We start from the raw sequence: 24575 nt of genomic DNA, 5'->3' as shown, positions 1-24575 counted from the left end.
GTTAGTGGACAGAGATGCATTTTATTGGTTACATGTAATTATGGTAAAGACCTGTAGAGATGTGCTTTGCCTATGGAACTCTCTTCCCTAGACCTGCTGATGTTCCCTTCCATCTTTAGGAGTAGGGAAAGCTGGTTTTATGTTGCCAGCTCTCGGTCCAGTTTCAAATGGAACATGCATTTTAAGATGTTGATTTTATAGAATGCTTTATGATTTTATTGAGGTTTGTTCTTGTTGTGACGTGATTTGAATTAAATTGTAAGCAGCTTTGAGTAGAACGGTGACCTGTATGCTTTAAAATGAACAAAAATAAGTGGAATGTACTGTAAGGCATTCATGTTTTCACTAGCTCTAGTGTTTTTATAGGAAATACAAGAAGATGATATTAAAGGGACCCCAATCAACCATTTAGAGGTACATCCAAATGGAAGGCGTTTATTGATCCATGCCAGAGACAGCACTGTGAGAATTATGGATCTTCGAATGTAAGCACTGCAAAACATCTTAACATTCAGAGTTCAGATTTAAAGGCCAATTTACTATTCAGCTTTTCCATTTAAAATGCACACACTTTTAAAAGCTTAAATTGCTGCATCGTTCCTGGACAGTAATAGGAAAGTCTTCTTGGACTTCTGGGATGTCCCTACATTGTAGTCACAAAACAGAGTCCAATTAGATTCTTTACCTGAAGGAGGAGTGTGCTTCCAACCAACTGTGTAAACCTGAGCAGAGTTATACCCTTCTAAGCCCATTCACTTCAGTAGACGTAGAAGGGTATAACTGTTTAGGATTATATTGTAAGTCTGTTTTATGAGCTGTCAGGAAGAGTTCTCACTGGCTCTGACGTCTTGGAGGAATTTGAGCCAATGATTTGTTTACTTTTTGAATCTGTAACAACCTTTCCTTTTCCCATTTTAGCTAGGGAAAACTGAACGACAACTGAACTGGGGTTGGGGCTCAGAGGTAGAGCATCTGCTTTGTATGGCAGAAGGACTTGAGTGGCACCCATTGCCCAAAAACGGCCTTTTCCTCCCCTTCCAGCAGGTGCTCCTGGGCTGCCTGTCAAGGAGTTGGACTCAGGTAGAAACTGACCTGTAGCTTGGTGGAGGCTACAGGGAAAAGCCCAAGGTGGCGCTGGCATCTCTCCAGAAGGAGCAGAGAACCTGCCACGACGACACCATCACTCCGGCTTCCTTTGAACTGCCACCAAAAAAGGTGGCCCAGACAAGCTTTCTTTTGAAGTTTAGTATAGCCTCACTTAATCATATTTGTGTATTCTCTGAGGTAAATCTGTGTCACAACTCCCAAGGGAGGGCCATCCTGAAGGACGAGGGTGTCCTCTGGCCCCGTCCTGGAATAATAGTTCACAATAAGCTGAATTCCACTTTATAATTGAAACTTTTGGATGACATGTCTCAAAATGTTTTTTAAAAAGGGGTGTTGGAAATAGTTTTAAAGCAGTAACTGTGTTTGGGAAATATTTATATATATTCTTTTTGTTTGTTTGTTTTAGCTTTGCCACAAAGAAATATATTGGTGCCACAAATTATCGTGAGAAAATTTGCAGTACCTTAACGCCGTGTGGAACTTTTCTTTTTTCTGGAAGTGAAGATGGTGTAGCATATGTCTGGAATCCAGAAACGGGTATGAGAGTTGATTATTTTATACCCTGGGAGATGGAATCAGGTCTTTCCTTTAATGGTTTGTTCAATATGGCTTAGATGTCTGGATTCAGAGGCAGCAAGTTCTAATTTGCTCAGGCAATTGGGAGTTGGTGTGAACCCCCAATATTTCTATCCCAGTGGCTCTGTGCAGCTCACAGAGAGCCACATTTGCAATTACCACCAAGCAAAAAAGCCATGTTTACTTCCTCTCCTGGCATGAGGCTTGCACAACAGGGAGGCTTGATTACCCATTCTTCCAGTGGCAGCTGTTTCAAGGCAGGAACCACCTGCCAACCACAAACCCCACCAGTCAAGGGCCTTGCCCACACTCCTGAAACATGGGGCAGGTGGCACATTGAGGAATGGTGTTCAGAAGAGCCATAGGTGCCATGTCAAAGAACCACCTGTGGTTTCCAAGCCACTGAGTACCACTGCTCTATCTCATTCTATGCATGAAGAGAGGAGGATAAGAAGGAATGGGGTGAAGGGAACCTGTAATCACACTCCTCAAGTTGTGTGAATTCCTGTCATGGCAAAACAGAAGTTTGTGACTTAGCATGACATCTGAATGCAGCTTTTGACTTCTGTTCATGGTTTCCTAGCTCCACTGAGCCAAAGATCTACCCTTTTGAATTAAGCTTGCAAATAGCTATTGCTAATGTTTAATGAATTTCCCCGTGGTGCAGAGTGGTAAGCTGCAGGGCTGCAGTCAAAGCTGTGCTCACAACTTGAGTTCGATCCCAACAGAAGTCTGTTTCAGGTAGCCTGGTCAATGATAGATAGATAGTTTATTTGCGGCCCTTGGCCAGATAAAACAAGATACATGGACTAAAATGGTCTTACCGACAAAGGTTTACAGTCCGAGTCTTAAATCACTTACAAAAATAAAAATAATAAAATAAATAACATCCAAGTTACATCTGCCATTTGAACTAAGAGACTACTCTGTGGCAACGAATTTTCATTGCAGCCGTACAAAATTTTGCTACCTGAGAGGTGATTGACAGATTATTTCCTTGTAGAAGCTTTTCTGTCTTTTCTCTTTCCCTGTTGGGTCCCATTCTCAGTATGAGGGGCTCAATAAACTTAGAACGGGGTATAGTGTAAAAGTTGCAGTTCAGGAGAACATGTTCAGTGGTTTCTAAATCCCCGGATTTGCAGGGGCAAGTCTCTCTGCCTTGGGTATCTTCTTGAATTTCCCCTCTAACATAGCAGAAGGTAAGGCTGCACACCTAGCCAAGGTAAAAGCCCTCCTATATTTGTTTATCTCTGAGTAACAGAGATAGGCTGCCAGTGCAAGAATAAATTTGGAGTGGGGGAGAGCCATAAATAGGGGCACTCTTGCTAGATCTACTTGTCGCTCGATATCTTTAACCCTTTGGTTTATAGTTGACTTAGCTTGATCCCACCCTAACTGAAGTAGCGCTAGGGGGGTAAAACCCAGGTTATTTAGTTTGTCTTCAATGGCTGTTATCCACTTTGACCTAAAGGTATCACAAAGAATCAGTGGAAGAAGACCCTTGGGGTTGAAATTAAATTTCAGCCAGAGATAAAGCGAGGACAAGATAACCCTTGCCTCCACCTTCATCATGCCAGTTTCTAAATTGATCATAGCATTTGATACACATCTTGGCAATTGCAGGGCAGCTCTAAGAAACTTGGATTGCACTCATTCCATGGGAATAAGACAGGGTGGAGAGTCAAGTTGTGTTCCATATAACATTTGTGCTAGGGTTTTCGCCTGAAAAAGTTTAAGGGCGGCTGGAATATAGTGTGCCCCTTCAGTCCAGAGGAAATTTATTATTGAACGGGCTGATCTTTCCCCTAAATTGGGAACATAGGTATTATGGGCCAGCTTGGAGCCAGATGTCTGGATTGTCGTTCCAAGATATTTGAATTGGATTACCTGTTCCAACCTATGGCCATTTATGCTCCACCTCTTATAATTAGGGCGATTACCAAAAGCCATTATTTTTGTTTTGTCATAATTAATAGGCGTTCCTTCTCACAGAACGTTCCCGCTCTCACTAGCGCCCTCCTTAGGCCAACTGGGGTTCTTGAAAGAAGTACCGCGTCATTGGCATAGAGCAGAATATGAATATGCCTGTCCGCTAGTTTAGGTGGATGTAAATCCGGTGCGTTCAAGGAACTGACTATGTTATTAGCCTGATCAATGCTGACTCAGCCTTCCATACTTCCGAGGTTGGTAAAATGAGTATCCAGCTTGCTGGGAGTAAGGTGTAGATGACTGGGGAAGGCAATGGCAAACCACCCCATAAACATAGTCTGCCTAGTAAATGTTGTGATGTGACGTCACCCTATGTGTCAGTAATGACCTGGTGCTTGCACAAGGAACTTACCTTTACCTTTTACCTAATGATTTTTTGTGCCTTTCCTTTTTTAAACTTGGCACTATATGCTTGTGGTATTTCACTAAACTGTTTGTATTCTTCTTGGCATGTCTTGTATGATATATTTTCCAAAAAATTCCACAGCACTAAAAACTGTTTGGGCCACCGTATTGAATTCTTGCTATTATTCTTGTCTTTCATTTGCCGTGGAATATCTTGGATTTATGATTTTGTGAGCACTTGTCCCGTGATAATCCTATAAACAACATCCACAGATTTTAAAACAAATGATGTTTTTATAAAAGTGGCTTGTGTGCTAGTGAGAAAGGGATAGTGTTCGATTTTTTGTATTCTAATTTGTTCTTAAGATTGGTTCACACAGTTCATCTTCTGTCTTCGGTGCAGCCCCACATGTGGGACTGCGCCTGCGCGCAGGCCTACCGCCGAAAAAAACTTATTAGCCTTAAGCCTCAGACTCGGGGTGCCCCTCCCACCTCAGGCGGGGCCGGTCTTCGTGCCGGAATCGCCCGCATGCTGCTGGGCGGGGCATCCCCCTCCCACCTCAGTTCCTTTTTTGCCGCCGCCAAGTTAGGAGCTTTTCGCCTTACTTCAGCTTTACCATTTGTACAAGTTCGTAAGTCTTTGGTTGCCGTCTGGGCCCTCCTGGCCAGCTTCCTCCTTCCCGCTATTGGCAAAAAAAATTAATAATAATAATAAAATAAAAAATATTGAAACTAAAGGACGTAAAAGGAACAATCTATAAATATACGGAGAGCCCTTCTCTATCCCGGTCCTCTCGTCTGTGCACCGAGAGCCGCGATGGCCCCCAAGACCCCGTTTAAACTTTGCACGAAATGCTCTGCAAAGATGCCACATTCCGACCAGCATCAGCTCTGCCTAAGCTGCTTGGGCGAGGGGCACAACGTCTCAAAATGTGCAATTTGTCAAGGTTTCTCTTCCCGCTCCCGCAATGCTCGCGCGGACCGGCTGAACGCTGAACTTTGGAAGAAGGCTCTTTCCGCCCCCTCCCCATCCGCGGGCTCCAGAACCCCGGGAGGCGCGCACTCCGTACGCTTGGCACCGACACCCGGTCCCAGCTCAGCACCGAAGTCGCCGGATCCGACCCATGTGCCCAAGAAGCACAAACATAAGACCAAACACCACGACAAGCCCTCCGGTTCCAGCCGCTCGGCGCCTAAGAGGTCCGCGCCCATCCAGAAGACCCCGGATCCGAGTCTCCAGCCCTCGGTACCACTGGTACCGAGGACACCATCCGAGTCTCCAGCCCTCGGTACCACTGGTACCGAGGACACCATCCTTCCCCTCCAGCTCTCCTCTTCAGTGTTTCTCTGACCTGGAACTGGATCCCGCGGAGGACCCCCTCCTGATCTCAGATCCTATGCTCCCGGATCCAACGATCGTGGTACCGAGTCCTTCGGTACCGCAGCAAGTCCTTCAACCTGCATCTTTGGCCTCCACCCCCTCCATCTCTCCAGATCTAGTTAAAGACTGGATAGAATTCTGCAGGTTCAGACAGATGACTGCACAAGGGGAACCAGTTGTCCTGAGAAACACCTCAACTGCCCCCTCCTCTTACTCCACTATCTCAGAGATCTCCCAGACCTGGATCTGAACGAGGCGACTCAGAAACCAGAGGCTCCCCTGGGAGCTCTGAGGAGGTCTACGAACCATCCCCTGATGAACTGGTAGGCGACACAGAGGCCATATCTCCATCAGAGGACTTAAAGCTCAGAACTGAGCAAATGATTAGGATGGCCGAGGCCCTTGATATTAACATCTCCACTCCTGACAACAAGCCGAAGGACAAGATCCTCAGCCGCTTGTACCCCGACTCTCCAGGGATTGCTGCCTTCCCAATCCTGGAGGGCCTCTCTGAGATTGCTAGCTCAATATGGAAGAAGCCGGCTTCATCACCCGCGTCTTCAAAGAAGATTGAAAATCTTTACAGGATAAAGCCGGAAGCAGCTGAGTTTCTTTTGGTTCACCCCCCTCCTTCCTCCATAGTAGCGAGTGAAATGCAATCCAAGCAAAGACAGGGCCTGCACTCCACGCCTGCGGACAAAGAGAGTTTAGATCAACTAGGAAGGAGAACCTACACCTCTTCAGCCCTAAGCTTCCGCATCGCTAATTACCAAACCATTATGGGGGGGTACCAACTCTTCCTATGGGAAAAGGCAGCCCCTCACATCGAGCTTCTCCCAGAAGAATCCAGAAATGCCCTGCGCCTTATCCAATCTGAGGCTACTCGCCTATCAAGACAAGAGATAAATGCGGGCAAGCACGCTGCAGATGTGGCAGCCAGAACCATGGCTTCGGCCATTACTCTGAGGCGACATGTATGGCTCCGCTCAACAGCTCTCCCAATGGACACAAGATCCATCATTGAGGACCTCCCTTTTGAAGGCGTCACACTATTCGCGTCCTCCACCAACGAGTTCCTCACCAACCTGAAGAAAGATCGCCAGACTGCTGGATCCTTGGGAGTAGCTCAACCCTTCCAATTCCAACAACAGGACAGGGCTCAGTTCCGTCAGCAGACCTTCAGCTCATCCTCCTTTCCCAGATACCAACGTTACCAGCGGTTCCAGCCGTATCCTACACAGGGAAAATTTCATCAGTCCAGTCAGCAAAGCCAGCGCAAACAGTCCTTCAAACCATGGCCCAGCCCCAATGTCCAGCACAAGGACCAGAGACAATCTGGTCAAAAATTCTGACTATCTCCCCAGACCTGCCCAGAGGAACTGCCTTTCCTGGACAGGCTGGCTAAGTTCCAGGAGGCCTGGAGTACCATATGCTCAGACTCCTGGGTTCTAAAAGTTATCTCTGAGGGCTATCGCCTGGAGTTCAACTTTACTCCAGTTTGTTCCCCTGCCTTGTTAGCAGGCGATAACCCGTTTCCTGAGTTTGCACCCCAAGTAGAGGAACTCCTCCAAAAAGGTGCAGTTCAAAGAGTTATTCCACCATGTTCTGGTTTCTTCTCACGAATCTTCATGGTCGAGAAGAAAGATGGGGGATCCAGACCCATCATTGACCTCAGATTGTTAAATAAATGTTTAAGGATTTCAAAGTTCAGGATGGTTTCCTTACCCTCTGTTATGGAGCTTATCACACCCAACACCTGGTTTGCGGTCTTAGACCTTAAGGACGCATACTTTCACGTGTCCATTCACCCTGACCATAGAAATTCCTCATGTTCCGCTATGGTTCAGAATTTTTCCAATACACGGTCCTCCCCTTTGGTCTTGCAACAGCCCCCAGTGGTGGCTCTCTGAACCTAACCTATTGAGGGGCGTACCTCTGGGCTATTGGACTCCCGAGTTTACCCTCATGACTGATGCCTCCTTGGAGGGTTGGGGGAGGGCACTGTGGATGCCATTCCATCCAGGGAAGATGGAGCGATAGAGAAGCCTCTCTACATATTAACATGCTGGAACTAAGAGCTGTACGTTACGTACTTACCTCCTTTACAGATATCCTCCGTGGCTCCAGAACACTCCTGCAGTCAGACAATTCCTGTACGGTGTTTTATATCAACAAACAAGGGGGGACAGGCTCCATCCCCCTTTGCAGAGAAGCCCAGAGGGTCTGGGGGTTAGCCCTAGCAAACGACATACACTTAAGAGCCATCCACATAGCTGGAGTACACAACACGTGGGCAGACTCCCTCAGCAGGGAATTCCTTACCAATCACGAGTGGGAACTACAGGACGTTTTCCTTCAGCCCATTTTTCAGTCTTGGGGTTTCCCTCAAGTCGACCTTTTTGCCACCAGAGACAACAAGAAGGCGGAGAGGTTTTGCTCTCTGGCAGGGAGAGATCCAGATTCCTTGGGAGATGCCTTCCAAATCACCTGGACCAACTCCCTGTTCTATACCTTCCCTCCTTTCCCTCTTCTAGCGAGAGTCTTAGGGAAATTGATAGTGGACAACACCGACTGCATCTTAATAGCCCCTCGGTGGCCGCGACAAATCTGGTTACCCAGCTGACACATCTAGCCAAGGGAAATTGCAGGACCCTGCCTTGCCATCCGAACCTCCTTCGCTGCGGCGACCTGGCTCACCACGACTTGGAGAGACTCCATCTTACAGCATGGAGGGTCTTTCCCGCTCACATGTAGGCCTTTCCCAACTGTTCAAGAGGTCATTTTGCAGGCTCGGAGACCCTCGACTCGCTACTCTTACGATATAAAATGGGAAAGATTTCGGGCATGGTCAGAGTCCAAGGGTTATTCACCCTTTCTGTGCCCACTCCCCAAGGTCCTCGACCACCTTTTAGAGTTGACCACGAGAGGCCTCTCGGTCTCCTCGGTGCAGGTCCATCTCTCAGCCATTTCAGCCTTCCACGACAGGGTAGAGGGCTATACTACCTTCTCTCACCCCTTGTCCAAGCGGTTCTTAAAGGGCCTTACTAACTTGTTCCCCCCAACTCCCAAGTTAACCCCCAATGGTCTTTGTCTTTGGTATTAGCGAAGCTTATGTTGAGCCCCTTTGAACCCATAGGCCAGGTTCATTTCTCATTCCTATCGGCCAAGGTAGCCTTCCTGATTGCGGTCACCTCAACTAGAAGAGTGAGGGAGTTAGCGGCATTACGTGTGGATGACCCTTTCCTCAGAGTCTATACAGACAAAGTCATCCTTCACCCCAGTATCAGGTTCAAACCTAAAGTCATTTCTGCTTTCCATTTAGCTCAGGATTTAATCCTACCAGTCTTTTTTCCCTCCCCAACTTCCCGGGCAGAAAAGACACTTCACACATTGGATTTGAAAAGAGCCATTCTTTATTATATTGACAGAACTAAACATTTTAGAAAGTCCAAAGCCCTGTTTGTCTGTTATCAAGGCCCCAAAAAGGGCTCCCCAGCATCTGCCCAATCCATAGCACGATGGGTGGTCTCTGCTATCAAGATTGCCTACCTTCAAGCACAACTCCCATGTCCCCTAGAGATCAGGGCTCATTCCACTAGGGCACAGGGTTCGTCTGCCGCTCTCCACAGAAGGATCCCGATTGGTGAGATCTGTAAAGCAGCCACGTGGGCGAGCGAGGATACATTTGTGAAGCACTACACACTCGACCTGCAGGCCAGAAAGGATGCAGCAGTGGGCAGAGCAGTTCTTCAGTCGTTATTCTCATAGTCGACCCCACCTCCTCATGGGTAAGCTAGTCAAAATCCCACATGTGGGGCTGCACTGAAGACAGAAGATGAAAACAGAGTTGCACTTACCTGTAACTGCTGTTCATTGATGTCTTCGGTGCAGACACACATCCCTCCCTTCCGACCCCGCTGTCGACCTAAAAGAAAAAAGAAAAGAAAAGAAAGAAAAAGATAATAGATGTTAGTACATGTTCACCTTACTTACCTGCTTTGGCTTTGGTCGGCGGCGGGCAAGGAACTGAGGAGGGAGGGGGATGCCCCGCCCAGCAGCATGCGGGCGATTCCGGCACGAAGACCGGCCCCGCCTGAGGTGGGAGGGGCACCCCCAGTCTGAGGCTTAAGGCTAATAAGTTTTTTCCGGTGGTAGGCCTGCACGCAGGCACAGTCCCACATGTGTGTCTGCACAGAAGACATCAATGAACAGCAGTTACAGGTAAGTGCAACTCTGTTTTTCTTGACATCTGTGTAGCTGTGGTTCCTTCTTAACTACACATGAACTAGCAATAACAGTGATAAGTTGTTGTTAGTAGTAGTAGTATTACTGGAGAAGCAACTTGCAAGATTAGTTTTTTCAATGAGTAGGGCTTTTTCCAATCACTGTGATCACAAGAATTGCTGCAACTACCTCTGCATACAGTGTGATGCAGACTGATGGATATTGTTGTTTGGGAAAACAAAGTAATTAATTTGCATTTGAACTGGAGTGTATTAATTGTATTTTCACAAAGGCATAATGTGTGTGTAAAATGCTGTCAAGTCGTAGCCGATTTATGGGGACCCAGTAGGGTTTTCAAGGCAAGAGACTAACAAAGGTGATTTGCCAGGGCCTTCCTCTGAATAGCAACCCTGGTATTCCTTGGTGGTATTCCTCCCATCCAAGGACTAACCAGGGCTGACCCTGCTTAACTTCTGAGATCTGACAAGATAGGCGTGGCCTGGGCCATCCAGGTCAGGGCACGTAATAGGTAAAGGTTAATATTGCTTAAAGTGCTTTTCAGCACATCTTCTATGGCTGATGTCCATATGTTAAAAAGTCAGTGCAGAATGTGTGGGTCTCTGATGTGTGAAAAGAAAAGGCCGTTGTTAATGTCTTCATATTAGATTTATGAACTGACTGATGGCCATGCAGTAGGATAGATGTGAAGTTGCATTTCAGCTTCCTGTGCTTTGTAAGGCACCTGTTATCTTGGTCTTCGATACAATAGCTATAGTCACAGAATTAAAACCTTTTGCAGGCTATGAAGGGTGATGAATGTACATTTCTTCAATTATATAGTTTAAAAGTAAACTAACTGGAAGTGCTACAAAAATTACATAGGAATAACATTATGGACTAATAAAATGCTGGTATTTGCATATTTACTACAGCAAGGCAGAAATGGAATTAATGTATAGAGGTGAAGCATGTACTTTATTAAAACAAGCATCAAAAATGGAAGGAGAAAAGTTCTTAGAACAACTGCAGGTGTTACATTATGAAACAAGCAGTTTCAACCAGGTGCTACATTGCATATATGCCTTTCCTCACACATTGTGCAAAAAATGTTTTCATGTTTTTGGACTGAATATGCTGTGTGATTGACCCTGGGGCCTTATGCATACCAAACAGGTATTCTACTGCTGAGCCGTGGGGCCCCCTCAGTACCTTTATTAATGGAGTTCTTTTGTATGCTGACAAATATTTAATGTATATATGTTTGAATTATTCCTCACAGTGGGTAGCCATGTTAGTCTGTTTGCAGTAGTCAAAAAGGGCAAGAGTCCAGTAGCACCTTAAAGACTAACAAAAATATTTTCTGGTAGGGTATGAGTTTTCGTGAACCACAGCTCATACCCTACCAGAAAATATTTTTGTTAGTCTTTAAGGTGCTACTGGACTCTTGCCCTTTTTGAATTATTCCTGTCCTGATTTCCCTTTTCAAGTTCTTAATCTTCTTGTTTAATCTTAAAACATTTATACCCTGTGTTTCCTATTAGCTCAAGCTGGCATTAAGTTAACAAAAAATTTTAAAAAACAATTGTCTTTGCCAATTCTAGATGAATTTGTTGGTCATAGGAACTTTTTGAATGAGGTGCCTACAAAATGGCCATACTGACAGTGAAATGTATGAAGTGCTGCCTGTCACAACTTCTTTTCTTTTATAGGTGATCAGGTAGCAATGTATTCTGACCTTTCCTTCTCATCTCCCCTTCGCGATGTTGCCTTCCATCCACATGAGCATATGGTGTCATTTTGTGCCTTTGGTCAAAACCACCCAATACTTGTGTACATTTATGATTACAAAGGTAACGAAAGAACAGTTTAATGCCTCTATACTGTGATGTAAATATGTCTTGAGAGCATTTTGACCTATTTTAGGAAGCTAACTTCATAACGCTTCCTTTCCCAAGGAAAGAGACATGCAGCAGTCCTTGAGTGTTATTTTCTTTCTGGCCTCAGATATACTCCTTCACTTACAATGGAGTCTGTGATCATTTCACTTGCAGAAGATTAACAGTGCTATCCTAAGAAGAGTTATACCCTCTTCTAAGTACATTGAAGTTAAAGGGCTTAGAAGGGTGTAAGTCAGCTTAGGATGGCACTGTCAGTTAACATTGTGAGACTCTACTTGACATCCCAATCAGCTTTGACACTGAAAAAAAGTGTGGTTTAAAAACAAACAAACAAAAAACCCTGACCTGTCAATTAAAAGTGGGATCTGGCTGCTAGACTTTCGTTTATTGGTTTACTAGGTGGAACCTAGTGATCAGCACAAGAGTTTTTCCAAAGGTATTTCCTTATCTGCTATGCTTAAATTTTCTCTGCAAACAGTGGGTGACTAAGCCTGAAATCCTTGTAAACAGCACCCACCTTTTCAGAGCATATTGCCTTGTTGATTGTTTCAGAAATAATGGTAAAGAACAGACTTAGGGACAGCCCACATAACTTAAGTGCAAATAAAATATCAGAACGGCTTTAGCTGTAGCTAGGTAATAATGAAAAAAGGGTAAAGGAGGTTATTGTCTCTTTCCAAGCATCCTCTAGTAGTAGACAAGTGTTATTACAAGGAAAACATAGCAAGTACATTCCGAGTTCACAGTCACAAATTGTCAGGAATGGGTATATCTGCATTACCATGAATTTAAAGATGTTCACCCAGACTTGTGCCCCAGTGTGACCCTATCTCGTGTGTTGATATAAACAAAGTGGTTTGCAGTGTCAGCATGGGAAGGCAAAGGGAAGACACATTCCTGTAAACCACAGTCCTGTGAATTCTGAATCCTACTGTAGCTGTATTGCTTGCAGTGGCAATGTGAGAAATTTCTGATTTGTTTACCTGTGTCCTTATGGAGACACTGGTGGAAAGTGAGATGGGAGCACTAAGCTTCCGCTGTTACAATTATTCACAAATTGTTTATCCATAGGATTCTTCACTTTTTCTCATTTGGGGTATGACCCATTTTCATCTAATAAACTGGCTATTATTTCTGCCATTCCAGAAGGTTTTTTTTTGGGGGGGGGGGGGAGATTTGAAAGTGCTTCCAGTGTGGCAGCTCTGTTCTCAGATCAAGGAACAGAACTGAAGCAGATCAATTACTGTGATAAGTGGCTGTTTCTAGTAATGATACAACTTTGAATTGTGTTAGAATTCTTTTTATTGTTAGTGCTTCAAGATTATTAATGAAAAGTAAAAAAACAAGTATATATGGAATATATGAAAATTAGATTAAATGGAAAAATATAACAGATTAAAACAAGTTATAACAGATCTGAAATACAGTAAAAAATACAATAAAATTACATACCATTAATGTGTTATACTGGGAAAATTCTTAGACAGACAGCATGCAGGCATACCTGACAATGAATTTCCAACCTCTTACAATTTTAAGTCCCTATATATACCCTTCCAGAGGTCATTTGTTATGAGAAACAGTGAAATGTTGTTATGAGAATATTGAAAAATTGTTGAGAATATTGAAAAATTGTTATGAGAATTTTGAAATATTCTCAGACATCAAAAGACATAACATGTACTAATAAGACAAAAAAGGTTTTGGCAGTTGTTCCTTCGTGCATTTTTAGCTTGCTTCTGTCTTGGTTTGCATGGAACAAAATGACCGAAATCGTAGCGGATGGGAAGTTCTGGGGACTATATTGTACTAATACTTTGCCTATCACATGTCTATAATCTATTTGCCTAGAAATGTATTTGAGGAGAAAAATGAATTTTAAAACTATTTTTCTTGCATTGCATATCCACAATCTAGTTCTTGTGTCCTGTGTGCATCTATGTTTTGTAAAGTTTTCAGAAAGGTTTTATGAATCATCAACTCAGTGTGGTTCAATTTCCCCCCCCTCTACAGTTGCCCAGCAAGAAGCTGAACTAGCAAAAGACTTTAGAGGGCTGCGTTTATCAGCATCGCCTAGAGGTCCACAGCTTCTCAGCAATTCTGCAGATATTTCTGTGCAGAAAGATGCAATAATGTCTCAACCTGACCAATTTGCCAGAGTTTCAAGAGTATCTATGAGAATGCAAAAAGTTAAACAGAAACTGGATTCTGTCACAGTATGTTAATTATTTTTACTATTGATCTATGTGGAGGGGAGGCAGGATTTAAATTTTTTGCCTCTTGTTCCCAACAGCGCAGGTCCTGTGCAGAATTAGACTGTCTTAAATTTGCTTAGGCCAATCGGCTTAGTCTCACATAATTGCATAGGATTGCATAGGAATTCTTAGCTGAGTAATAAAATATATTTTTTTACTTTACTTGTACTATTGGCCTTGGCCTTATTTTCTTATCTCATTGTAAATGTCCTGATACCTGGGAGAGAGCTTCTCCGTTGTATACATTTTGCTGCTGGTTTAGATGGGCCGTCTTCAAGTACCACCTTGAGGAAATCTCTGTCCCTGGGTGTGTGGAATTTCATAATCAAAGATTTATGTTAGTTTGCTGTATCATTCTTCCAGGGGCAGGTGATAGCCTTTCTGTTGAGATAAGCATCCAGTCACCTTGGTTGAAGTTTATTATGATTGACTATTGCTCTTTTATTGTTCATGATAAAACATGTTCCTGTCTATAAAAGTTTGTGCCACAGGAAATGTGTTAGACTTTGATTTGCCCCAGGACTCTTAGGTGTTTTGAGATCTAGTCACTCTTGATGAATTTTGTTGCATTTAGTATATATGTGAATAAATACACATGTGTGAGGCTCTGCCTGCTCCACCCGAGATGGCCATTGGTCCACCTTTTGCTCACCCTCTGAAGGAAGGTTCCCACAGGCCTCTGAATGGGGGGGGTGTTGCACCACCTGGTTCCTCCTCCCCCCTGGCTGGACTCACCCCTCTGCAATCTGGGGTGGCCAACAACAACTTCCCTGGCCTGTTCCTGGAACCCCTTTTTATTCTCCCCCTCCCCCATTCTTCTCCCACCCTGCTCCCACCTATCCCTAACCTTTTTTCTCCAGCTGGGAAGCAGCCTCCAGGTAGCTCCCATGTCACTCATAGTTAGACTGTAGTTGCCGTATTTTTCGCTCCATAAGACACACTTTTTTCCTCCTCAAAAGTGAGAGGAAATGTCTATGCGTCTTATGGAGTGAATGTGTGTCCCGAGACGGACCCTAGCCCGGTCCATCCAGGGCAGGAGCCGAGCAGCCTGGACGGCCCGCAGAAGCCGGGGAAGACCAACCGACTGGGCGCGCCGGAACGATGCGAGCAGGCGTTCCCCACCCTGACGGCCAGCTGGGAGGCGGGCGGGGCCGCACAGAGCTGGCTGGGCGCACCGGAACAACATGAGCAGGCGTTCCCCACCCCGATGGCCAGCTGGGAGGTGGGCGGGGCTGCACAGAGCCGGCTGGGCGCGCCGGAACAGAGCGGAGGCCGAGGAGGAGAGCGGTCAGGAGTCCTCTAGCTGACGTCAGTCAGAGTGAGAGACCCTGACTTCCACGGAGGAGGAGAGCGACTCAGATTTTTTCTTGTTTTCCTCCTCTAAAAACTAGGTGCGTCTTATGGTCAGGTGCGTGTTATGTAGCGAAAAATACGGTAATAAACCAACTTCAGACAATAGTTTCAGACCCTGCGTTTACATGCCCTGACCAACCATAGTTAGCGGAGTTGTATTCAGACCATAAAAAAGGTAAAGGTAGTCCCCTGTGCAAGCACCGGGTCATTCCTGACCCGTGGGGTGACGTCACATCCCGAAGTTTACTAGACAGACTTCGTTTACGGAGTGGTTTGCCAGTGCCTTCCCTAGTCATCTACACGTTACCCCCAGCAAGCTGGGTACTCATTTTACCAACCTCAGAAGGATGGAAGACTAAGTCAACCTTGAGCCGGCTACCTGAAACCAACTCCGTCGGGATAGAACTCAGGTCGTGAGCAGAGCTTTTGACTACCGTACTGCAGCTTACCACTACCCATAAGTTGTTTAATTTGTTTTATATGATATCTGTGGTGTCGCTGTATATAATAGAGCTGATTTAATATTGAACAAAAGGATACAAAAAGAACTAATGTTTATACAGAAGCTGTGAGTGATTGGCATTCTAGGGTATAATTATTTATCTAAATGTCTATATCCCAAAGGGACAGAGTAAGTTACAATACATATTATATTACTTTATCCTTGGAATAACCCTTTAAATAGAGGAGGCTGAGAGGAATTGAGCTGTGTAAGGCCATCTGGTGAGCTTCTTGGATAAAAATGAACTTAACATGAATATAAACATCTGAAATTTATGAGCCATGCTAAATATTGTAATTATGCATTTTCAATCAAGTTTGGCACAGGTATTCATTTAATTCTAAAACATTTATGTCATTTTCTTTCAACAGGATAATGTTTCCATGTGTGTGTTTTGCCTCTAGTAATAACAATATTTACATATACATGGAGCCCTTTCATCTTAAACTATATTGATCTCACGTAATACACTGTTAAGTTGTGCCCACACTATTTTACTGCTTTATGCTAAACTGTGTACAAACCTTTCTGTCATGTATTCTTGAAAAACATAAAGCCCAAATTAGTTTTCCTTAAGGAATAATTGTAATTATTGTGCTCTAGTAGTCTCTGATACTAATTAATTTATCCTATTCCCCTGGCAGTGCTATGTTAGAGCCAGTCCTGAGTTCCCTATTTGTATTTTTAAAGGGACTTTTAAGGATGTGGGAGAACAGTGGCAGAAGACTTCAGACCTTCTACCCCCTTAGAACAATCACAAAGTAGTCTTATGAAACTATTGGATTGAGAAGCTTTACCACTGGAAGTCAGTGTTTGACAGCACAATTCAAAATAAAGTTATACTCTTCTATGCCCACTGACTTCAGTGCACCTGAAAAAGTGTAACTCGGCTTAGGACTGGATGTTCAGAGGATCAGGTGATATGGACTGTTCAGAAAAATGCTTTATTAGACAAGGAAAGTTAAAGTTACCTTATCAATGCTACAGCGGTAGTAACTACAATTATTACACTTACAAATATTTTCTTGAAAAGCAAGCTTGCTAGTACATTCACAATATTTTGGGAAAGTCCATGTTTATCCAAGAAGCTCACCAGATAGCCCTACACAGCTCAATGTGGTATCTTTTAGGATTGTGTATAGTTATGGCTTTTTCATAAGTAGAGATTGCTGTATTTACAAAATAGTTGTAGAACTTGCATTTGCATTAATTTGACAGTGTTGCTTTTTTCTTCATGTTCAATACTTTTGTGTGTTTTTTGCTTTTGCTTATTTCCCCAGTCTCTTCCTTAACTTTATACCAATTCTTTTGTTCAACTTTAGAATGATTAAAATATACCAGTATTTGGCTGTTTAATACTCTGCTTACCTTATACAAACCATTCTGTAAAGGTCTTCTCAAAAAAAATTATGTTAGCAGTGACAAAGTTAAATAAAAATATTGTTGACTACAGTCAACAATAACCATGCAGATTAGCTTTGGATTTCACACATTAACAGATCACTTCAGGATACAATGGTTACATATTAACATACCACACCCTCATTAGCACATTATCTTGATACTTACAGGACAATGGTTAGCACATTACCTTTGTTACTTTTTGCAGGACAATGATTCAGCTCAAACCCAACCCCTTTCTGACTATATATTACTCTTCCTACACACTTGACACTGAGAGACACTGTCCTTCAGTGTTACTCCTCTGAAGATGCCTGCCACTGTTGCTGGCGAAACGTCAGGAAAGAAAATACCAAGACCATGGTTACACAGCCCGGATAACCTACGAGAACCAATGAACTCTGACCGTGAAAGCCTTCGACAATATTTTAAATAAAAAGATTCAGAAGATTTAATTCTTCTGATTTCTTAACACTTTCCAAGTACCGTGTTTCCAGTCTGTGTACTAGTACTTAGTTTCTAGAAAAAGAGATGTCCAGAGTTATGTCTGTTTGCAAATGTCATCCTCTGACATGGAAATTCTTCTCTCCCGCCCGCCCCCCAAGTGAATGTTGTTACTGAGCAGGGAGAGATGCCCACTTCACACCTGTTTAGGGCCTTCAAAAAAAAAAAAGCACAGATGTTCCAGGTATGAGCTCAGGCCTTGCAAAGATATGCCAGAATAAGCACTGGCTGAAATTACACTCTAATGGAAAAAACAAAACAAATTGTAAGAAGTTTACTAATTAGTAACTGCTCTGATCCACACCTATTTATAAATATCATAAATGCTCTAATCCAGAAATAATTATTTCCAATATTTGGGAGTGGCCAGAAACTTTCTGATTAGAAATGTTACCAGATGTTGTGATATGTACTCTGATTCAAAAATACGGTTCTGACTTGGGTTCTTCTCTGTGCTTGAGATGAAATTGCAGTTATTTCCCCCCATACATTCTGAAAATTTTCAATCGAAATACTACCATTAAAACTGATGCTTTTTCTTGCATAAAAATGGTGTATAGATGGCATATAAATGCCATAACAGAAATAAAGTAATGGGAATTGCAGCCATGAAAATAGGCTAAATGAAAAGGTTCACAATGGCAACATAGGAAAGGGTATATTTGTACATCCTGAAGTGCTCCTGTATTATTTAGTAGCCAATGATAAATAATACAGTCGGAGGTTGGAAGATTAACGATCTGTTTATTGTGGCCAAAATAATGCAGTCGGGTGTGATTGCCCCAAAGCAAGTAGGGCAATACACACCAGAACAAAGGATTACAGCAACTTTTATAACCTCTGGTCCGGGGTGTTACAATATACGTAATACAGAGCATAGATACACAAAGACCCAATGATGGACACCTTTGGATTAGCATAGGCCTATCAGTGGGGGTTGAGGCGGGGATTTAGGTAGCTACATGATCTGGGACGGGGAACCAAAACTTAACATTCCTTAAGCAGTAGGTAATTCTGGGCCGTGTATTGGTGGAGGGCTGTACCAGACACAGAGAGCCTGATTTACTGACTCATGGCTCCCGGGTGCCACCTTCCCAAAGCCCTCATGTGTGTGCACACGAATACATAGTGTTTCAAACCAGCTCTTATACTCTAGGCCTAGCATTTCCATAAAAGCAAGTATGCAGACTGAACACAAAAGCATACAATCAAATAATAATAATGATTACCGGCATTGCAATCCCTTCTGTCTAGTTTCATTTTTGCAAGCAGAGGGAGGGGTGGGCAGAGAAGGGAGACAATAATTTTCCAAATGTGTGCCTGTCAGGGACATTTTCTAACCCGGGGTCCCCACACTTTTTGAGCCTGTGGGCGCATTTGGAATCCTTACACAGCATGGTGGGCGCAACAACAAAATGGCTGCTGCAGGAGGCAGGGCCAGCCACAAAATGACTGCCACAGCTTAACTTTAGTAACACAGTGTAGATCCTTGTGGTGTGGTGGCAGCTGCTGCCAAAGCAACATTAAAAAAAAAATCTGTATACCCAATTAAATTTCCAATAGCTAATCAGTAGCATACTGGGCAAAAGCCCTACCTGCCCCCGCCCCACTTTCTAAAAACACTTGGCAGGTGCCAAAAAAAGTATCAGCGGGTGCCATAGCACCCATGGGCACCACATTGAGGACCCCTGGTCTAACCAGTTAGCAATGTTTCTGCCAAATAGGATAATCCCTAATGGCATTTTGGTTTACAAAATTTCCATTTCCCATCTATTGTTATTCTAGCTCACTGGCTTTGGAATGGTTTGAGGATTATAATAAGCATAGGTCCTGTGCTGGCGTTAGCTGTTTTGTTTTCTGGGACTGTGCTTTCTAGGCAAGGACAGTAATTTGTATTTGCTGGCAGATGGGCTCAGCTAGAGAGAATGGGTATGGTAGAGGCATTCTCTCTGGCGATAGGCTGCTTCCCTGTCCTATAGTTTGGAGGAGTATAGAGGCAATGGTCTCCCCCCCCCCATGATATGCAACGAGCCTGCCCTTATTGAATTGTCACCAAAAGTAGGCTCCTCAGACAGCATGAGCTCCTCCATTTGAAGGGGTTTTATTCCTCAGTACCCATCTCCATTTATCTCAGAAACCAAAAGAGTTAACGAAGTTATTAAAGTTATGCTTCAGTATAATCCATGTTGCTCTGTTCTTAAAAGGAACAGTGCTTGAAAACAAGGTAGAATCACAGAATTATAGAGTTGGAAGTGACCACCAGGGTCATCTAGTCCAACCCCCTGCACAATGCAGGAAATTCACAACTACATTCCCCCCCCCCACACACACACACACACATACTCCATGCCCAGAAGATAGCCAAGATGCCCTCCCTCTCATGATCTGCCTAAAGTCATAGAATCCGCATTGCTGACAGATGGCCATCTAGCCTCTGCTTAAAAACCTCCAGGGAAGGAAAGCTCACCACCTCCCGAAGAAGCCTGTTCCACTGAAGAAGCGCTCTAACTGTTAGAAAATTCTTCCTAATGTCTAGATGGAAACTCTTTTGATTTAATTTCAACCCATTGGTTCTGGTCCAACCTTCTGAACAGAACAGAAAACAGAAAAGCATCAGAAAACAACTGAACACCATCCTTTGTATGACAGCCCTTCAACTACTTGAAGATGGTTATCATATCCCCTCTCAGTCTTCTCTTCAGGCTAAACATACATCCTTCCTTCCTAAATTGCGGTGCCCCAAACTGAACGCAGTACTCTAGGTGAGATCTAACCAGAGCAGAGTAAAGTGATACCATCACTTCACGTGATCTGGACACTATACTTCTGTTGATACAGCCCAAGATCGCATTTGCCTTTTTAGCCACCGCATCACACTGCTGACTCATGTTCAGTGTTTGGTCTACTAAGACCCCAAGATCCTTTTTGCACACACTACTGCTAAGACCAGTCTCCCCCAACCTATAATTATGCATTTGATTTTTCCTGCCTAAATGCAGAACTTTACATTTATCTTTGTTGTTTTGTTTATATTTTATCGTTTTTATAAGGGATACAGAAAGTAAGAAAGGGAATAAAGAGAAAAAGATCAAATCTATTTCTGCTTTCGAGCATTACACAGTCTTAACTATCATCTGGTCAAAATAACATCAGTAATTTTAAGCCCCTTGGCACAGAGGGGTAAGCTGCAGTACTACAGTCCAAGCTCTGCTCACGGCCTGAGTTCGATCCCGATGGGAGTCGGTTTCACGTAGCCGGCTCAAGGTTGACTCAGCCTTCCATCCTTCCGAGGTCGGTAAAATGAGTACCCTGCTTGCTGGGGGTAAAGGGAAGATGGCTGGGGAAGGCACTGGCAAATCACCCTGTAAGCAAAGTCTGCCTAGTAAACATCGGGATGTGATGTCACCCCATGGGTCAGGAATGACCCGGTGCTTGCACAGGGGACCTTTACCTTTTACATTTTAAACATGTAACCATTGTTATAAACACTCGCTCAATAATTTCTAGAGTAATTCACTAAACTCCTTATTTTTAATAAGTATTCATTGTCACGTGAGTAATGATCATATAAAGGTTGCCATTTTATCATGAATTCATCCACTGGGTTCATTTTTAACAGAAGAGTTAGTTGAGCCATTAGTGCAAAGTCAAAAAGTTTGCTGCTCCATTCTGTAGTAGCTGGTATTGTGTTGGATTTCCAGTATCTGGCGTAGACAATTCTAGCAGCAGAAGTTGTGTATTGATAAAGTTATTTGTTAACAGAGTTCACTTGGGGAGGGGTTATACCCAATAACATATATTTGGGTTCTAATTCAAAGCTTACTTGCAACATTGTCTGAATTTCTCTGTGAATTTTCCGCCAGTACTTTTGGCTTTTGGTACTGGTCACCATTGATGAAAAAAAAGTTCCTGCTGTGTCTGAGCACTTCCAACAGTTAGCTTGATCTGCTTTGTACATTTTTTGAAGATCTTTTGGAGATACATACCATCTGTAAAACATCTTGTACCAATTTTCTCTGATGGATTGGGAAGATGAAAATTTTATCTCTTTAGTCCATAGCAGTTCCCATTATTTCATCCGTATCATTTCTCCAAAGTTTTGCATCCATTTAATCATACATATTTTCCTTTCCTTTTATCCCTTAGAAGCTCCTTGATCAATTGATCTTGAGCAGCATATATCTAGTGTTGGAGGGATATAAGGATTGAAACAAATCTTGCCACTGACAATGTAGCCTTGGGGTCCCTATCGCTTAGTAAAAAAGGCATTATGTCAGTCACAGAGGCATTGTGAGGGCAATCTGGCTGCGACATCTGTCACCCCATTGATCGCCAGGGTTGATTTGGCTGATCTGGCTGGCTAGGCGGGTGTCCCCTACCTCCCTCACTGCTCCATGTGCGTCCCTCCCGAAGCTGTGCGCTCGGTGGAAGAGGACGACCATCCCAGATAGATGGAGTGTACCGTGCTTCTGTCAAGGGTATATGATAGCTGCGCTCCCCTGCTAGAACCTCCAAACAAGAACAAGGTCCATACATATTTTAACTTGTTCCGTCTCAGTATCGTATGTCAAAAGGAGTTGATAGACCAGCCAGTGGTCTTCCGATTTAGTTATTATTTGTTCAAATTCTGTTAGTCCGCAGATACGAGACACACAACTGAGGAAGACCAACAGCTTACGAAGAATTTCAATTGAGAAAACTACAGAAAACACACGGATTGCGTGAGACAGTACAAATTACACAACTGGAACCTTTAACTCCTAGACAAGAACATCAAGAAATAAAAAATCTTATAGAGAGTTAGGTTTTTTTATATATATATAACTCTCTATACGCTTCCTGGAATAAGATTTAAAGCCAAGCCAGAGCCTTCTAACAACTTATTAGCTTTTTTGCACTGAGTTGCCTGCTTATATTCAACTTACTAGTCTGGAAAATACAAAAGCCACAGACAATCATGGAAAGTAATCATCATAAGATACAAGAAATGTTGGCCATGCAAACTGAATTATTAAAGAAGAAGTTTGAACAGGTTTCCATACAACAAGAACAGTCAGCTATACAAATGACTTTAATTATTACTCAAAAGTTTGATGGCATAATAAATGAGATCAAGGAAATAAAAGATCAAATTACAGTAATGAAAAATGGCATGAACAAGATGGAATTCACAGTTAAAAACATCACTGAAGAATTGAAAGAAGTTAAAATGGACATGAAATCTCAAGCACAACAAATTGAAGCAATACAACTTCAGGAAGAGCGAGTGAAGGATCAACTAGCTGTTTTGGACCTGCAACTGAGAGAATCCAACCTGCATATACGCAATCTGCCTGAAAAACTAGGGGACACCAGAGAGACTATCATAAAATCACTTGCTGTTATATTTCATTTAAATGAACAAGAATTAAATCACGCAATAAATAAGATATACAGAATCCCCTTGTCAACTCGAGTACAGAAAACAAAAGTTAGATCTTGATCTCCTTCTTTGACATCAGGATGAAAATCATCATTATGAAACTTCAGTTGGAGAATCATCTAAGGGTAGATGATACACCGTTAATAATTCTCAAAGACATTCCTCGCCACCTGATTGCAAAGAGAAACATCTATAAAGACTTTACTGAGACACTGAGAAACAAGGGAATAAAATACAGCTGGTTGCTACTACAAGGACTTACCTTCACCTACAAACAGGTTAAACATACTGTCAACTCATTGGAAGATATCAAAAACTTTTTGAGAAGAAATAATGAGCTGACAGACCCTACTACAGGAATACAAAAAGAAGAATCAACAGTCCAAGGATCAATGGGTGAAGATTGTCACAAACAAGAGACCACTTCAAGAAAGCATACAGATGGCAACAGAAACTCCAGACAGAAGAAAAAGTTTAAAAAGAAGGGCTAAGAAAGCCGGAAGAATACCAATTTGAATTTTAATATGGAAATGGGGGAAGTAGAGGAATAATAATATCAAATTAATTTTTTACTAGGGGTATATAAAGCTTCTTAAGATCTAATCCATTATAACATAACAGAGATGAGTGACTGGAGAAAATTAAGTCAATGTGTTTTGTTTTGTCTCTGCTTTTTCTTTTTTTTAATGGTTTTCTTCTTTTTTCTCTTTATTATTAATATCATATTAATATTACTTATTGAAATGTATTAAATAAGGGGAAAATATAACATTAAAATAATAACCTATTAGGATTAGAAAATATTAATACAAAGGAGATACCAGATTTATGTAGGGAGGGAGGAAGTCGGTGGGGAAGTCAATTATAACTAATTATATTTAATATTGAAGACATACACCTAATAATTTTTTAATTTTTTATCGATTCAAAGATTGGTATATAGCAGGGGTCAGCAAACTCATTAGTCAAAAGAGCCAAATATCAACAGTACAACGATTGAGATTTCTTTTGAGAGCCAAATTACTTAAACTATATAGGTAGGTACACTTTATTAACGTAATAAACTTTAATTAAAGTTTTAAGTCTTAAGTCTTAATTAAACTATAAGTACACTGAATAAAACTTGATATCATACTTAATAGTGATCTTATTTATTGATAAAAATTAAATTGTAACTCCCTGCCATTTCCCCTCCCCGTCCGGAGTCCTTGTCTGGAGGCCTGGTCTACCGCCATAAAAGCCTATTGGTAGACCTGGCCTCCGGCTGAGTCCCATTGGGAGACCAGGTCTACCCATTGGCTTTCTTGGCAGTAGACCTGGCCTCCGAAGGCCCATAGAAGCCAATTGGTAGACCTGGCCTCTGAAGGGGGACTTTTTCCCCTCCTCGGAGTCCAGGTCTACCGCCAAGAAAGCCAGTGGGTAGACATGGCCTCCCAATGGGACTCAGCCGGAGGCCAGGTCTACCAAAGGAAGCCCGCCCCGCCCAACAGCTGATAGACGGGGGGGGCAGGAACCGCCGAGCCGCCCACCCAGCAATCGCGCTGCTAAAGGGGAGGGGAGGCTTTAGCCTCCCAACTATTGAGGGCAAGGAAAAGGGGGACCCGGCCATTCTCCACGG

General features: G+C 43.0%; 1 protein-coding gene across 1 annotated transcript in view; it reads left to right on the top strand.

Annotated features, from left to right (window-relative positions):
- Positions 1–24575, top strand: part of AHI1 (Abelson helper integration site 1) — a 142221-nt gene that overhangs the window by 49149 nt on the left and 68497 nt on the right. The window contains 4 exon segments of the mRNA XM_056853225.1: positions 367–485; positions 1514–1644; positions 11332–11472; positions 13534–13736. Coding sequence (XP_056709203.1) covers positions 367–485; positions 1514–1644; positions 11332–11472; positions 13534–13736 — 594 coding nt within the window.

This window comes from Euleptes europaea, chromosome 7 (genome assembly GCF_029931775.1).
Source record: "Euleptes europaea isolate rEulEur1 chromosome 7, rEulEur1.hap1, whole genome shotgun sequence".
Taxonomy (NCBI): domain Eukaryota; kingdom Metazoa; phylum Chordata; class Lepidosauria; order Squamata; family Sphaerodactylidae; genus Euleptes; species Euleptes europaea.
This window is presented reverse-complemented; position numbering and strand designations above follow the sequence as displayed.